This window comes from Vulpes lagopus, chromosome 3 (genome assembly GCF_018345385.1).
Source record: "Vulpes lagopus strain Blue_001 chromosome 3, ASM1834538v1, whole genome shotgun sequence".
NCBI lineage: Eukaryota > Metazoa > Chordata > Mammalia > Carnivora > Canidae > Vulpes > Vulpes lagopus.
The window spans coordinates 27,511,146-27,529,264 of NC_054826.1; the positions used below are offsets into that span (position 1 = coordinate 27,511,146).

At 43.0% G+C, this 18,119-nt stretch overlaps 1 protein-coding gene across 2 annotated transcripts in view; it reads left to right on the forward strand.

Moving 5' to 3' along the window:
• Positions 1-3,453, forward strand: part of SNX18 (sorting nexin 18) — a 108,092-nt gene extending 104,639 nt beyond the window's left edge. The window contains exon 2 of one of the 2 annotated variants that reach the window (XM_041749057.1): positions 3,214-3,453. In XM_041749057.1, the coding sequence (XP_041604991.1) occupies positions 3,214-3,227 (14 nt within the window). In that variant the 3' untranslated portion in view covers positions 3,228-3,453. The other variant, XM_041749056.1, reaches the window with a different exon arrangement.
• The last annotated feature ends 14,666 nt before the right edge of the window (positions 3,454-18,119 follow it).

Here is an 18,119-nt window from a genome sequence, read left to right on the forward strand (position 1 = left end):
AAAATCCCTAAGATGTCCTAAGCGATGACAACAATAAAACCGTCTTGATATTCATAACAAACCCCTTTCAATCATGCTTGAGATTAGGCTAGCAGGTGGCTTTTGGACTGCACCTAAGGGTGGGGCTGTTTGCAGGAGACCTAATCATGTGATTGGAGGGTTGGAAATTTCAGTCCCACCTTCTGGCTTCTGAGGAGGGGAGAGGGGCTGGGAAGTTGAACTGATTAGCAATGGCCAATGATTTAATCAATCACACCTATGTAATGAAGCTTCTATAAAAACCCAAAAGGATGGGATTTGGAGAATTTCTGGGTTGGTGAGCATGTGGAGGGTTCTAGCAGAGGGGCATGCTCAGAAAAGGCGCAGAAACTCCAAGTCTCACTCCCCATATCTCATCCTGTGCATGTCTTCCATCTGGCTGTTTCGGAAGAATGTCCTTTGTAATAAGCCAGTAATCTAGGAAGTGAACTGGTTTTCTTTTTAAAAGATTTTATTTATTTATTCATGAGAGACACAGTGAGAAGGCAGAGACATAGGCAGAGGGAGAAGCAGGCTCCATGCAGAGAGCCTGAAGTGGGATTCGATCCCAGGACCCCAATGTCACGTCCTGTGCCAAAGGCAGATGGTCAACCTCTGAGCCACCCAGGCATCCTGTGAACTGGTTTTCTGAGCTCTGTGAACCAACCTGAGGAGGGGATTATAGGAACCTCCGATTTATAGCTTGTCAGTCAGAAGCACAGGTGACAACTTGGGCTTATGTTTGGTATCTGAAGTTGTAGAGTGGGTAGTCTTGTGGGACTGAGCCCTTAGCCTGTGGAATCTGATGCTATCTCTAGGTAGATAGCATGAGAATTGAGGTGAATTATAGGGCACCCAGTTGGTATCTCAGAGAATTGCTTGGTGTGAAGAAAAACCTCATATACCCTGTGTCAAAAGTATTGTGAGCATGGTAGTTGTGTAAGAGAAAAGGAGAAACCCAAGGAAGAGAAGTGAATTTTCCCACACAGTAAAAGTTGTTGAGTGGGGTTTTTCCTGAAAGCTTCTATTGAAGGAGTTGACCCAGTCATGTACCCATTCGACCTTGGTGTTTCCTCTTCTCTCCCGACTATAGTATTGGCAGCTGCCATCTGGGGACAAGAGGAGCCCCTGGGGTGGTAAAACATACCAGATAGCGAAGCAGAAAGATAGAAGAAATCTGAGTCCCTGATACAGGGCAGAACTTCTAAAGCAGCCCTAAACTTCTCAAATCTCTGAACTTAACTGTCAGAAGAGAACACTGAACCCCACCCAGCTCAAGTCATTGTTACCCTGTGGACTAAGAGTATTGACAGCACCTAGAAGGGCAGAGTCTCAGATCCCTCCCTAAGTCAACTGGTTCAGCCTCTGCACCTTACAAGGTCCCCACATGCTTTTCCTGTACAAAAAAGTTGGAGCACTGATCTAGATGTAGTATCTGTACCTGTTTCTCTCTTTATAAAATTGTTAGCTGATAGATCCTGAAGAAAAGTGCATCCTATTTGTTGGTACTAAAAAAATAATAAGAATTATATAATCATAGGGTAGAGCAACTAAAGAGATTGAGTTCTACAGATACAAAGAAAGAAAGCTTTCATGTAAATTAATCAATTCATGTTCCAGCCACTATACTTGGTAACAGCGGTGTGAAAATACCCGGTTTCTCAAGTTCATGGTCTAATGAGGGAGGCCATAGGCACTGCATTACAATAACTTGTTTAAATGCAGCAAGATATATGCCCTGCTGTTTGGGGAAAACAGATGAGGAGTCTAAGCCTTCCCTCCTAGGCTATGGAGCAGGTTAGAGAAAACTTCTTGAAGAGATGTTACCCATTTAGTTACAAATTACATTGCATCTTTCCCAGCTTCAAGGAGGCAGAAGCTAATCTTTTAGAGCTTAAGTCTGCCTAAGGGTCTCCCCCAGAGGCAGAAGCAGTACTCAGAAAACACAGTTTCTGGCACTAATGTCTTCACCTGATGCCATCTTTGGACTCTTGGTTAAGTGTGTGCTCCTTAGCTCATCCTACAGATGAGGAAAATGAGGGTCCTGAATGAGAAGAGAATTTCAAAGTAGGTGACTAAGCCTATTGGAGGGGTTAGAGTTTATTAATCACTAATATCTTCTCAATTTTGTTGACACTGGGTTTTGAACTCCATCATTGATTAGGTATTTTTCTTGCTCTGTCGTCTCTAATCTGAAATTGGAAATCCTTTTGATAGATGTTTAGAGTACATTTTTCTCTTTCTCTTTATTTTCCTACTTGATATTCTTCAGTTCATTATATTATTAAAAATGAAATCACATTTTTGGGTATTTGTGGTTTGGCTGACTGGCTGGGAAACTGTTTTCTGGCATTCATTAATAATTTTTTCTTTCCATTTAAAGAATGTTTACTGGACTTGGTACTTGAAGAAAGAAAATGCCAGATTAAGAAATGGGAGAGAGAATAATGCCCTGTGCCTGCAAAAACCCCAGAAAAATTTTTTTTCCTCCTAATTTTTATGGCTTTGAAAGTATTGGAAATATGAACATTGTTTCTAATAAAACCCAAGTTTTTGTTTGTCTCTTCAAGGGCTTCAAGGCTTTAACCTCCCCCTCACCCCCAGCTGCTTTTCTGACATGATCTTCTAGGGTCTTGTTCCTTAAAATAGACCAAAATAGCTCTGTTGGTGAGTACCATCATGGAAGTGAAACACATAAGGACTCAGCTTGCCTCAAACTCGTGGTCTTTCTACTTCTCTAGACAGTGCCTGGGTCTACGGCTCACTGTTTCCTACTGTCCTGTGTTAACTGCAATGACAGGAAGTCAAGGAGAAGCTTGGCATCTTTTTATATTCTCTCTTCTGAAGAACTCACAAGTTAGCAAGTATCCAAACATTGCTAACTAGAGGATATTGCCAAGCATAATAATCTATACCCAAATCAACAAAGCCTCCTTCATATTGCAACCCCCGCAGAAAATGATGCAGCAAAAGCAATCCCCAATTCCTGGTTGCCTGCCATATAAGTTCACGCTCCAAGCTGTGTGTTCAGCCAGTTCGAGGATGCTGACACCTTTTCATGTGTCCAGCATGAGCTTTACAGCCACAATCCTCTCCACCCAAATGTATGATTTGGCTCTCCTGAATGCAAGAGGAAGTGCCCTTCCCTGCACAGAAATCCAAACACAGGATGAAACCACAACTTGTTTTCAACAGGCCTCCTGTTGTGAGCCCTCCCAGCTATGCTGCTTTTCTACAAGTGAGCAGGGGACTGGTGGTTTGAAGCAGTGGCCTCTGAGTCTTCCTGAGGATGCCTCTAACGAAGATATTGAGATCATTCATCATGAGCAGGAGATTTACCAACGTGGCTCTACTGAACCAGATCGTACGTGGCCAGATGTGAAATTCTGATGTTCCAACACGTGGCTTGTTTGCTTTAAATAAATATATAACAACATAGTGCTCTGAACTGGTGGATAATTTATGGCTTTACTTACTCAATAATCATTTATAGGTGCCCAGGATGTGCCAAGCTCTGTGCTAGGTGCAACAGTTACAAGGCAGAAAAGAGATGGCATTGCCCAAGTGCCTATGGGTCCAAATCTCTGTCTCACATCCCTCCACTAACCTACAAGTCCAATAAATGACTGCCGATGGGTATGGGGTACGGTGGGGATATGAAAGAGGTGCTGGCAGATTCTACTTGGGCAGAAACGTGCAGTTAGCTTATGCTGTGCCCTTTTGTAAATTAGAGCCTCATCCTCCGTTGTTCCTACACTAGAGCTCAGGATTTGGTGAGGAGAGTGTGGGCTGGATTTGCCCCACACTCAGCTCTGTAGCAGGTCCTGCTCAGAATGGTTTTACTTAAGGTGTGATGCTTGAATTTGGTCCTGAAAAATATGAAGGTGTTCACTGAGAGCCATGCTGGGAGGAAAGGACCTTGGAGCAAACGTAAAGGGGTCAGGCTCCACCTGACACATTCCAAAAACTACAAACAGTTGAACTGGAGGAATGGAGCCTAAAAGGAAGGAGAAGTGGGGAGAGGCCTAACTATAGATGGCTTTGTGTTCCAAACTAAAAAGCAAATTCTTCATCCTGAAGTTCGTGAGGCAATATCAAGGGGGTTCCCAGAGTATGAGTGAGATAATCATATTACTCATCTTTATGGCAGCATTGAAGTGGTTTGCAGGGGTTGACAACAGGGGTTGGCTGAGTAGGAGACTATCAAAATAGTCCAGGTGATGGAGAATGAGAGTTTGAACTTTCAGTGGGTAGCGGGGATAGAGAGATGAGAATAGACCTGAGAGAAAGGAAGGTGATAGAATCTGCAGGACTTGGAGGCTGACTGGATTCTAGAAGATGACTGAGATGGAGGTGTCAGGGATGAATGGCTCTCAGGCTTCTTACCTAGGACTGATGCTGGTACATCTGCTTAAGAGGGGTGCAGAAGGAAGGGGAACTTCATGGTTGCTTTCCAAAGAAGAATGCTCGGTGCTCTCTTATGAATGGCTACCATCTGCTGGCCCTGTTCTAGCGGCAGTGAGGGTGTGGCAGGCAGAGAGCAGGGGAGCTTATCAGCCTTCCCTACGTGTCACAGATGACTTAGATCAAACCCAGAACTTGCGCGGCCTGCTTTAACATCACACAGAAAAATGTGCTTTCAAAGCTTCCAAGGGCTCTGACCCCATTGGGAGAAGCCATTGTCTGCTATTGATCATAGGGGATGGTGGGGGTGGTGGCTCAGCCTACCCCACAGCCTACCACACTACCACACTACACCAGAAGGAAAGCCATTAAAGCACATGCCTTGACACATGTCAATACCATCCACTTGCCCTGCACAATGGGAAGCCTATGCTTTCTAGCACCAATAAAACCTGCTACTCCTCAGCTGCAAAGTATGCATTAGGCTAGAGTTCTTTTCACCGATTTCTGATAAAGATAAATCTCCTACAAGCACCATTTTCATTATAGATAGATATAGATATTTTCTTCTTCTTATTTCTCAACTCAATGGTGGTATGTATTTTTGAACTTTTTACTATGGAGAAATGCAAACATGTAAGAAAGCAGAAGAGATAATACAACATTTCTTTTCTTTCTTTTTTTTTTTTTTATTTATGATAGTCACAGTGAGAGAGAGAGAGAGGCAGAGACACAGGCGGAGGGAGAAGCAGGCTCCATGCACCGGGAGCCTGATGTGGGATTCGATCCCGGGTCTCCAGGATCGCGCCCTGGGCCAAAGGCAGGCGCCAAACCGCTGCGCCACCCAGGGATCCCGATAATACAACATTTCTATCCATGTATCCACCTCCAACATAATTCCACCAATATTAAGTCATCACTAATCTTGTTTCCTCTATATTCCCATTAATATCCCCCTTGTCTCTTAGATTATTTTGAAGCAAACCTATTGGATAAATAGACATAGATATATATATATACATAAAATACTACAATACATATATATTGCATGAAATATATGTAAAAATATAAAATATATATTGTATATATGTATAATATATAAAATATTATTGTTTAGATTTTATTTCTTTATTCATGAGAGACACAGAGAGAGAGAGAGGCAGAGACACAGGCAGAGGAAGAAGCAGGCTCCACGCAGGGAGCCCAATGTGGGACTCCATCCCAGGACCCTGGGATCACCACCTGAGCCAAAGGCAGATGCTCAGCCACTAAGCCACCAGGGCTAAAAATTACTTTTTGAATAAGCTTTTGGAGCAGTCTGAAATGTAAAGAAGATGGGGAAGATAGGTCAGAGAGTTTTTGTATTCCCAACCTAAATCTGTTACTAACATTTTACATTAGTAAGTTACATTTGTGACGATTAATGAATCACTATTAATACTTTATTATTGTCTAGTGTCCATACTTTATGCAGATTTCCTAAATTTCCCCCTCATGTCCTTTTTCTGTTCCATGAGTCTATTTGAGGTATATTTTCCTCTGTATTTAAAAATCTTTGTGAACTTGGGGATGCTATATTCCATTTTCCCCATCATCTGCAAGTTTTTTGGGTCTGCAAAGCCTGCCTCTGATTGAGTGTTTACTTTATGCCCTTCCACCCTCCGTTTCCTCCTCACTTCTCCTTTCCCTCTCTAGCTTGGGTAAGGGATGTCAAAGGATACCCACCTAACTGCAGTTAGGATCACCCATCCCTTTGCTACCCTTTGCTACCTTTGGGCACTCTGTCGAAAGTGCTGCTGTGGAGTTCAGGCTAGGACATACCCCCGAATGTCATTTGGGACAATAATGAAACAGAACATTCAGAAAAAGGCAGTGCATATTTAAAAATATATTTGTGAATCCACCCCATTCATACATGAAACAGAATGAAAGGCTCCCAGGCTATTTGGGATTATTTTCACTTTGGCTGTTCACAACATGAGGGGGTGTGGGGGGGACGGGGTTCTGTGCCTTGTAGACCTGGTGACCCGGGCCTGGGGAGGTGGTGCTGGTTAGGATTGGGTTTGCCCCTCCTCACCATGAAGCCACCTGGACACAGGCCATTTGCTCTCCGCTGGCGTCACAGGAAGTCAATTCTCTTTGGAGGTGCTCAGCTTAAATCAGCGAAGAGTGTGCAGTGCCACGTTTCTGATGCAAGGCCTGCATCCAGCCAGCCTGTCGAACAAACCCAAGCGCATTGGCTGGCTGGCTCAGGGCCAGAGTGGCGTCACTGCCATTAATAGAGAAGTCGAGGGAGCTCAGAAAAATGCTTTAGGCCTGGCAACGGTTCTAGATACTTTCTCTGTGAGCATCTTTGCCATAGACGTTTGCCGCAAGCATCTGCGACACATAACTTTCTTAAAACATTTCCTTGTAGTAGATTTCCTGCATAGCTGCTTCCTTATTCTGACAATTAACACTAAACCAAAGACCTATTACTCCGCAAAAAATGGTGTTTTTTGTTGGTTCAGAAATGTCCATACCATCTCTATTTCTGTTGTGGAAACACATGATCTTTAGCAACTTGATTTTGGATACCATCATCACTACTTGTCAAGTAGGTCATTGGGCTCCAGAGCCCAGTCTTTCTCATATATTGAATGGGAATTAAAATCTCTACTTTGCAGTAGAATTATTATGATAAAGTCAGTGGCATGTGTAAATGACTAGTACAAGTGCCTAGTGTATTAGGGTATTCAAGAATTACCTTATTATCCAATTCACTACATAATTGCTTTATCTAATTTTCAATCACCTTCTATGCTTACTGTTTATCCTTCATTTTATGATTTTCTCTTTATCATTTGATGCTTATGATTCCTGTGCTTTTGGTGACACAAAACTACTACTCTGGCATTTTTTTTTTTTTTTGGCTTTCATAAAGAAGCACAGGTGAGAAAAAGGCAAAAAAGGAATATTAATTCTGTACCGAATAGTTCACTTATGCACAGAAAGTAACCACTATAAATAGTCCACACCACTGGCACAGCAGGAGATTTTTCAAACCAAATTCTATATGCCAATGCCTTTTGGCTAAAGATGGCCAGGTGACCATCTTGTTGCAGGGAAGCAAAACGCACACCAGTGAGTGGGAAAGGATTTGCAGGATTTGGGCTCGTGTCAGGTGACCGGAGGAGGGCTGAAGGATACAGGGCTCGTGTCTGTATTGGATGCTGTCAGGAAGAGGGGCAAACTGTTTACTCTCAATGGGAGAACCCCATGGCCTGTCTGTAAGTGTCAGGCTATTTCCTAACGACTGTGAGATCCAGCTGTGTCAGGCCAGATTCCATAGGTCAGGCTGCTTTTCTCATTCGTACAGGAGAACATGCTCTGAAATAGCATTAGGTGCAGAAAACCGGCACCACTCTATTTCATGAGAACTGGATTCAACACAGGGAATTAGGTACTTAAAAATCGTTGGAAGGACTGGAATAATGGCTCTGGGCTTGGACTCCAGGAACAAAGCCAAGAACCACCCAGAGAACCAGTCCTCCAGGGGAGCTGCTAACCACTTAATTTCCCACCTTCCTGACCGTGGCAATCACCACTTGACATTGCTCACTCCAGGAATATGCGAGCTTCCTTGCTCTTTAGAGATCAGGAAGCCGTTGTTGCAGCTCTTAGCCTTAAAGCCATGTCACATCTCCTGGGTGCAAGCTAACACCTCTGAGCCGGGCTCCTCAGTGCTCACCTGCTGGTGACCCGAGCACTGGGACCTCTGTGGCCTCTGCCAGAGAACAGCGCAAGCCCTCTGCTGCCACCTCGGCCAGTAGGAGCAAACCAAGTTGCTGCAGCCCATATTCTCGGCATCACTTCTGATTTCTACATCTCAGGTCAGTGCGCTGACTGCTTGAACCTGAATCATGCCCAGAATCCTAGCTGCAAGAGAGTTGGGGAATCGCAATGTTTTGGTGGTGTTCCAGACTTGGCGGAGGAATGCACCGTAGGAGGAGGCTGGGGTGGATGTTGGTTTCTAGGCCAGGATACTCAACATGAGCCCCAACTAGGAGTAAAGCGGCTGGCATCTAATCCTGTTTCAGTCACTGATTTGCTAAGTTAGGTCAGAAAAGTATTGCCAGCTTTCTGCGTCTCAGTCTCCATGGTGGAGTTAGACTGGATGAATCCGAACTTTCCAATTCTAGAATTTTGTGATTCTAGAGTTAATTTTTCTGATATTTTCGCAAATACATTCATTGTGGAAAGCATTTTCTGTCCTCTTTTACAGAGAATTTTCCTTTCCCACTAATACGCAGAATAGGAGGCCTCCAAGGTAGTTGGAGGCCCCAGATGATTTTTGCCTCCCCAGAGTCTTCCCCTCCCACTTGGAATAGGGCTGACTCCTGTATTCACTAGGACGTTGTAGAAATGACAGAGCATGGCACCTAAGTGTGGTCATCAAAAAGAATTACAGCTTCTACATTTGCTCTCTCTTGGATTACTCACCCTGGGTGAAGCTCGCTGTCCTGTCATGAAGACACTTTAGTAGCGCTATGAGGAGGTCCATGTGGTGAGGACCAGGGCCTTCTGCCTACAGCCAGCATCAGTTTACCAGCCATGGGAACAAGCCCACTGGCAAGGGAATGTTCCAGTCCCAGTCAAATCTTCAGAGGCCTATAACCCTGACCAACCCTTTAATGGCAACCTCAAGCAAAACTTGGAGCTGGAAATACCCGTGGAAGCCATTCTTGAATTCCTGACCCCAGAAACTGGGTGAGATAAATATTTAATGCCATTTTAAGCCACTAAATTCTGGAGAATGCTTTTATGCAGCCACAGAAACTAATATATTCCCCATTAGCATGCAAAATAGCATAAAACTTGCTGTTTATTTCCTAATCTCTGACATCAGATTTCATGTGCTTACCCTTTTCTGACATAAAACTGGTAGCCTTTTGGATTACACCTCTAGAAATATTAGAGGCCATTAAGAAGTGTATAGATCAGAATGAAAACTAAGCAATTATTTTCTTAGATTTTACACAATGTGGTAATGGGCAGACAGGAAAAGTCCTCATTGTTAATACACCAAATAGCAAATATTTTCTCAGGCAAAATGCCAGGCATTTGAAGCTTATCACAGGGCTAGTAAATTCTTTGAAAATAAAGCTAATGGAAACATAATAAATAGTTGAAACGACTCCAACTTTTCACAGACATCCCAATCAACTCTGCAAAATGACTTTTAATTAATGAAGGCACTATGCCGTGTCTGTAAGTCAACAAACATTCCCATATGTTAATGAAAGATGAAAGTTGTCTGTTACTAAATTATTTGGGGTTTTCATTTAAGAGGTAAAGAAATTAATCATTTTCTTTCTCTTTCTGATGGCTTGCAGTTTCAACGAAGGCAGAATGTTTCAACAAAACTTATATTGTTTTCACCAAGTTTCATTTGCATGAAGGCTTTTAGGAAAGATCCAGCACCCTTGTCGTTAAGAACATAGTTGCTTCTGTAGGGCAGCAACCTTCTGCTTATTATTTTATTTTTAAAAACATCTAATTAGTTTATTTATTTGAAAGAGAGAGAGAGTGTGTGTGCACATGAATACGGGGAGGGGCAGAGGGAGAGGGAGAAGCAGACTCCCCACTGAGCAGGGAGCCCGACTTGGGGCTCCAACCCAGGACCCTGGAATCATGGCCTGCACAGAAGTCAGACTAAGCCACTCAGGTGCCTCTCTTCCACTGATTATTAAAATAAGGGTGCATAAGTTTTGGAGATTATATTAACTACAAGGCTGAGTTGTGAGTGCCGCAAACCTTGTTATACATCAGTCTGAGCAAAAAGGGAATTTACCGGGTGGTGGCTCCAGTCCCGCAGACCTCAAGTCACAGGCCAGGTCCCGACAGAGCTGGGGCTTCGGGCACCAGTGGAGACAGGGCTGGAACGCTGCCAGCTTTCTCCCAGCCTCGCCTCTGCTTCTCTGGGTGCCAGCGTTGTCTTGCGGCAGACTGGCTTTTAGCTGTTGTTGTTGTGGAAAACACAATTGTTGGCAGCTGGCGAGTTTTATATTTTTTGGCTTCCATCGCTAGAGACTTACTTTCCTGGTCTCAAATACAAGTTTCTAGTGAGCTCTGGCCGAGATCAGAGTCATGTTGTTGGACACGGCTGCTCCTGGGGTGGGGGAAGGGGCAGGAGGTTTCTCAGAACGATGGTGGGCTGGAGAGACAACTCAGTACGTCCTGTGTTTGAGGTTCCTAGGGCTGCTGTGACAAAGTACCACAAACCGGGTAGCTTAAACATCAGAAATTCACTGGCTGAATTCCAGTTCTGGAAGCCAGAAGTCCAAGATCATGGTGTTGGCGGAATGGACTCCTTCTGAGGACTCTGAGACGGAATCAGTTCCAGGGCTCTCTCCTTGTTTCTGGTAGTTTTCTTACAATCTTTGGTGTTCCTGGGCTTGTAGAATTATCCCCTAATCTTCCCTTTACCTCTCTGTGTGTGTTTTGTGTCCAAATTTCCCCTTTTTAAAGGACACCAGTTATACTGGATTAGGAACCCACCCTTGTGGTATGACCTCATCTCAACTAATGACATCTGCAAAGACCCTATTCCCAAATAAGGTCCCATTCTCTGGGGGCTATGACTTCAACATGTACGTTGAGGAAGGAGACATTATTTAACCTATAATATCGCATACAGGGCACCACTCTACATATAGGATATCACAAAGCAGTGAAGGGAACCAAGAAGCAAAGATGCAGAGTTGTAACCTAGAATTATGAAACGCTTCAGATTTGTCATCTAAGAGAGAAAAATAAGTAAAAACCTACACCAAGAGAAAGAAACGGAAAAGTGTGTGTGTTCAATGAGATACCACCTCACACCAGTGAGAATGGGGAAAATTAACAAGGCAGGAAACCACAAATATTGGAGAGGATGCGGAGAAAAGGGAACCCTCTTACACTGTTGGTGGGAATGTGACCTGGTGCAGCCACTCTGGAAAACTGTGTGGAGGTTCCTCCAAGAGTTAAAAATAGACCTGCCCTACGACCCAGCAATTGCACTGTTGGGGGTTTACCCCAAAGATTCAGACGCAAAGAAACGCCAGAACACCTGCACCCCGATGTTTCTAGCAGCAATGGCCACAACAGCCAAACTGTGGAAGGAGCCTTGGTGTCCATCGAAAGATGAATGGATAAAGAAGATGTGGTTTATGTATACAATGGAATATTCCTCAGCCATTAGAAATGACAAATACCCACCATTTGCTTCGACGTGGATGGAACTGGAGGGTATTATGCTGAGTGAAGTAAGTCAATCGGAGAAGGACAAACAGTGTATGTTCTCATTCATTTGGGGAATATAAATAATAGTGAAAGGGAATATAAAGGAAGGGAAAAGAAATGTTGGGAAATATCAGGAAGGGAGACAGAACATAAAGACTCCTAACTCTGGGAAACGAACTAGGGGTGGTGGAAGAGGAGGGCGGGGGGTGGGGGGGAATGGGTGACGGGCACTGAGGGGGGCACTTGACGGGATGAGCACTGGGTGTTATTCTGTATGTTGGCAAATTGAACACCAATAAAAATTAATTTATTAAAAAAAAAAGAAAAGTGTGTGTGTTTGTGTGTGTTTGTGTGTGTGTGGTGATGAGGTAAGTTAGACTCTCAGGTGTGTGTGGAACACTGCATGGCTACAGTGGCTCCTTGGAAGCATCCCCCTGCACGAACTGTTCCATTTTTCCTCCTCAGGTTTGGGCCTTTTGAGAACTGAAGCCCTGCAGCTGTCCCCACTCTAGCAAACATGTGGAGGCCAGCAGAGGTTAAGAGCCAGTGGCTTCCAGGCCCCCATACGGCAGAGGGTCCCCTCTACCAAAATTCCTGAAACCCCCATTTCCTTGCACTGCCCATCCCAGGAGAAGAGAGGTATCTCTACAACAGCAGCACCAGTGGGTGCGAAGCAACCATGATGTCACACAGTTCCCCAGTGAACTCAGCTCTACCCTGTGGTGGAGGAGGGACAGATTCTTTCATTGTGTCAGTTTTTAATCAGAGGAAGTGGTAAGGTACTGAACTGAGCTAAATTCAGTACCTAAAATGATTTTCATTAATCAACAAGATGGAGATTTCCACTGTCTGTGGAAATGCATTGAATTTACAGAACAAATCAGTGGGGTCTTCTTCTTATTCCCATATTACAAATAAAAAGACTAAGGCCCAGGGAAGTCCAGAAGCTTGAACGAGATCCCAGGTATGGGTGAATTGTATGGTCTCTGCATTATATCTCAATAAAGCTGTTACAAAACAAAATGTCACGAAACAATTCTGCTTGATAATAAAGCCCACATATCATGTAACATAGAAAATGCCTTGCTTAGGTGGGACCGGCAAGAAAAAGGGGTGGTTGGAAGTTACAGTTTTCTTGTTTAGGAGGGTGTGACATATCCCAAGACAGATTTATCTATGTTATTATAATAAAAGTTCCAAGGCCAAAGTCTGACAAAACAAACTGATTTAAGCTCTGCTGTTCTGTGCTCTTGGGGATGTGTCTTCCATGGAGAGTTGTACTGTCCTCTCAATGCACACAGGGCGGACAAAGCCTGCTTTACTTCTGAGAGAAAGGGGAAAGTTCTCTCTCCTTCTCGTTCTCTCTCGACATTAACTTAGATCCATCACTTTTTGAAACCACATTTTTTGTAGTTTTGATGAAATCTTGATTTAATCCCTTATTTGAAAGCACTGTAGCTCTTTGAAGAGGGAATCATCAATTCACTCAGAATTCATTCCATTTTCATGTGGCCTTAAAAGCAAATTATTACTGTATAAGATTTATGAGAAAATATTCATATCAATTTTTTCCAAGTCTCTGGTAAATGCACAAGCACGATGACCCCTTTGTTTCATGATTTATGGTAATGGATCTAAGTTGGATCTCATTTTATAACATATCCTCTTAGAGACAAATTACTTTTACTGACTGAGGCTGTCAGTATGGATATTTGTTGAAATGATAACTTTGAAAGCCTTGTGAGTTCTGCTCACGAGCCATAGGAGGAATGAAGGCGACATTTGAAAATCTTTTAATGATCTCAGATGAGGTGATAAGGAAAATAATTTACTGACTGCCAAAGCCAAGTCATACATTGAGATGAAGTCAGTGACATATACAATGGACTCCTTTCTCTTGCAAACCACGGTCTGGATGCATTTCAGTAACTTTCTTCTTCAGACACAAGCAGCGAACCACAGAGAAACCATGAGGTCTGCGATTCTGCACAGGGCACTTTAAAAATGCTGACTGGCTGCCATGGATGTTTGCCCAGGGTACTGAGCAACATGAAAAGCACAAATTGTCTGACAGTGTGGATAGTGTAAAGCCATTCCCAAGGGAAAAACAGATATGATATGATTTATTATGATTTGTTATGACACTTCATTATAAACATAGAAAGACTATTCTGAAAAGACTCCAAAGAAGCAGTTAAGAGTTGTTGTCTTTGGGAAACATAAATTGGGAATGATGATGTCTTTTACCCATCATGGTTAAAAAGGTCTTATGCTGAAGGTATTGGGAATATTAAAATTAACAAGTAAAGAAAATAAAGAGAAAACAAAGTGGTGAATTGCCACTTCATAGAGAAGAGGAGGCCAGGAGTGCTGGGTTTGTCCTTTGGGAGTGGACCCTGGCAGCCCATCACTTGCTGACCTACAGGTAATTAACTGCTTGGTCTGTATCTGAATGTCCTTGTGTATGGTTGACCCCTTTTGATCCTTTACACCATCCATGGAGCCACGAGGAGATGACAGCCCATTGCAGGGTATGGCTGAGGCTTCTGGGGGTCCCCATGCCATCTGTTGTACCTTGCTGACACAGTAATAATAGCACATACAGAACAGCATCATGACGATGGTGGTAGCTATTGTAAGAATGTGCATCATAACGTTACGGTAGGATTTAGGTTTACTAAAACTGGAGAGATTCACAGATGAAAAAAAAATTGGGATTCAAGAGAAAGAATATTGCAATCTTCATTGTTGAGATAACCAACCACAAAAAGCGAACTTTGGAAAGGCTAAGTTTTGACCTTCTCCTGAACCATCCTGCTGGGCTGCAATATTAAAAACATGTATTCTGTGAGACTTGTAGAATGCAGTGTGATTTATTTTACTTCACTATTTAAACTGTATGCTTTTACTGTTTTAAAACCTGCATATTCATGTGGAAAAAGAAACATCTGTTTTCTGGATGTTCTAAATCTTCTCTAAAATACCGTTTCATTCTTGGTATACCATCTTCTTCCAGCTGTAGATTTTATCTGCTGGTGGGGAATAAGAAATGGGGGTGTGTTTTAAAAATCGATGTTGATGGGTTCTAACATTAAATCAAAAGATGAGTATTTCCAGTGAAAGATTTCAAAGGTTAAAAATAACAGTTTTTGTCGGGGGAGGTTTAAAATAGAACACAAGACTTTGAAAAATTTGGCATAGTGTCAGGGATGGGGTGCAAAGAGTATATCTACATGCATATTCCAGTTGCGTTTTCTGATTCAAGATGATTTGCTCTGCTCTGATTTCTCAAATGCAACAGACCCACAGGACAATCCTGTTTTCCTAAACACAATAGAGAAAACTGGCCTCTGGAGATGTGGCCTTGTTTCCATATTTCTGTTCCTTAGAATGCTATGTTTATTCCTACAGCAGGGCCCTGGCACTTACACTTCCTTCTGCTTCTAATGCTCTTTCCTAAGGTCTACACTTTGTTCCTAAGGCTGCCCTTGTTTCACTATTTAGGTCTATAATAAACTAAAAAATGACCTCTAATGGTGCCCACATCCTAGTCTTTGGAACCTGTGAATATATTACCTCACATGGCGTGAGAGACTTTGCAGATATGGGTAAGGATCTCGAGATGAAAAGATTATCCTGCATTATTTGGGTGAGTCCCATGTAGGAGTCTTTGTAGGTGAAGGAAAGAAATAGGAGAGTGAGTATCAGAATCAGATATTTGAAGTTACTGGCTTTGGAATCAGGAGAATAAGGTCATGGTTAAGGATTACAGGCAGCTCTAAAAACTGGAAAAAACAAGGAGATGGTTCTTCCTAGAATCCTGCTAATGACTTGATTTTCACCCAGTGGCACCCATGTTGGGCTTCCAATCTCCAGAACTGTGAGGTAATAAATTTGCCTCGTTGTTTTAAGTGACTGAGTTTCTGGTAATTTGTTAGAGCAGCAATTGGAAACTAATACACAGTCTTAACTCAAATACCACTTATTAGAAAGAATTTCATGCCCTGACTAAATAGTCTTCAGTCACTCTACCATATTATCTTCTTCAAGGCATTTATCAGTACTTGAAACTACTTTAGATACTAAGCACATTAAAAACTTTTTTGCTTCTGTTAGCACATGAACTCTTTAGGGACTGTAAGGACTCTCTGTCTTGCTCACCACTATGGCCCCAGCACCTTAGAATAGCGTCTGGCACATAGTAGCTGTTCACATAATGTGCAATACTTCCTTTAGAATCATTCTTCCTCCTCCTCTTCTTTTTCAGGATATATCTGGCAGAAGGGGAAAAACATAATATTTTCATTTTAAATGCTTGCTTTTACTGCAAAAGAAACCATTTGGAGCCATTCTAAACACTGAGTGAGAGCAAGTGTCTTCTGATTCCCTCCTCTCTACTGCTTACCTTTCTACTCCAACTTGGGAATAAGTCGGCCCAACCAAATTATTCTAGAATTCCATCAGATTTGTTCAAGCCAAGAAGGAGGCTGAAATTCCAAGATTCAGATCTCTGGTAAATTTCCTGAGGGATGTAACTTGGGCCTGAGCTTGATGTACTCCCTGATATGATATTATCATTCATTTGTGACTTATTGGAAACCTTCCATGGCATGAACAGCAGAAGAGATTGGTGGGTGGAGGGAGTAGAGGAATTCATCAAATGCTTGTGCTTGACACACAGGGTCCTGCCTTGCTGGGCCACTGTGGACTCATCCAGCCTCATTCTTTACCCACTCTCATCCATGCAAGTTATGTTTTTAGGCTTCCAGGAATCTTTGATGCTCCCTTAAAACACTGTACTTTCATGCTCTGTGTCTTTCTCATGCTGCTTCTGGCCCTAGAAAGTCTGTCTCCTCCTGTCCACTTGGTAAACTTGTGTCTTCCTTCAGAGAACAATTCTCCTGTTCCACTACTCACCACATCTCCCCTGGGTAACTGGTATTGACTAAGATCTATAACAGAGGTATATCTTTACAGCCATCTGTCTGAAGACAAGGACATTGCCTTGTGCACTCTTGAATCCCTAATGACTAGCGCGGGGACCAACATGGTTATTTGTTGGAGGAGGGCATCTCTCCCCTGTGCTGGACTAGACCAGGGCCATGCATAATTCATTCTGTATCTCAGAACAGTGAAGTGGTCCAGAATGACACTGGATGCATGTTCAATGACTAGACTTAAATGGCATGGTGGTAGAAACTGCTGACTATCCCCTATTGATATTCTTAGCTTGTAAGAGTTTTAGTTTGGCCTTTGGCTTGAGAACATTTCTCAGTTTCACAGCTTACTGTGGCCAAGCAAGCAAGTTCTGGCCAATGAAATGTGAGCAGAGGTGTCCTATGGTAGCTTCTTGGACTCTCCATTAAGAGATGGATGGCATGTACCCCCTTTGACTCTTTTTGGGTTCTTTCTCCCATTTTTCCATCTGGAACATGGATGCCTTTAATCATGAAGTATCAGAATTCCAATGTGGTTCCTGTGGCTGTAACAGTGGGATACAGTTGATATCCCGGGCCTGGGACAAAAGAAACAAGTAGTCATTGGTCTTTCTAGAAGAAGAGGTCTGTGTGGAGGAAGCCACCTATCTAGAGCCATAACTTTTCTTTCTTTTTTAAAAAAGATTTTATTTATGTATTCATGAGAGACAGAGAGAAAGAAAGAGAGGTGGAGACATAGGCAGAGGGAGAAGCAGGCTCCCTGTGGGAAGTCCAGTACAGGATTCAATCCAGGGGCCATGGGATCATGACCTGAGTGGAAGGCAGATGCTTAACTGCTATGCCACCCAGGCATCCCAGAGCCATAACTTTTTGTGGAGAGAATCAGATAGTCCACAGGGAGATGGCTAAGTAATAAATACCTGACCTCACTTTCCTCTTCCCTCAAATCAATGTTCCCCATAAACTGAACCATGTGGACATCAGACAGTAAGAGAGCTTATTGATGTGGGGACCTCCACAGGTATAGCAGGTGAAGAAGGATGGGGAGTGGGTGTGGCTGGTAAATAAAAGATAACCAGTGCACTTGGGTAGAACTATTTTCTCATTTTAAAAGCAAGGAAATTGAATTAAATAATCTTCATTCTTCTTTCAGCTTGCAATATTCAGACTGAATTCTCTGCGTTAATTTGTTTCACTTTCTTAGAACTTTATGCCAAGGCTCTAGGGCAACCTAGAGTCAGGTACTCCAGAGTTTCAGTTACAGACCAATGTTCCAATTCAAAACCATAATAGTTGGTGAATAGAAGACACATAGAACAACGGTTCATAGTAGAAAGTTCAGAAACATGAAGCACCTGGGTGGCTCAGTCAGTTGCACATCCTACTCTTGATTTTGGCTCAGGTCATGATGGTAGGGTTGTGAGATTGAGCCCTGTGTTGGGCTCTGTACTCAATGGGGAGTCTGCTTGAGATTCTCTCTCTCTTCCTCTCCCT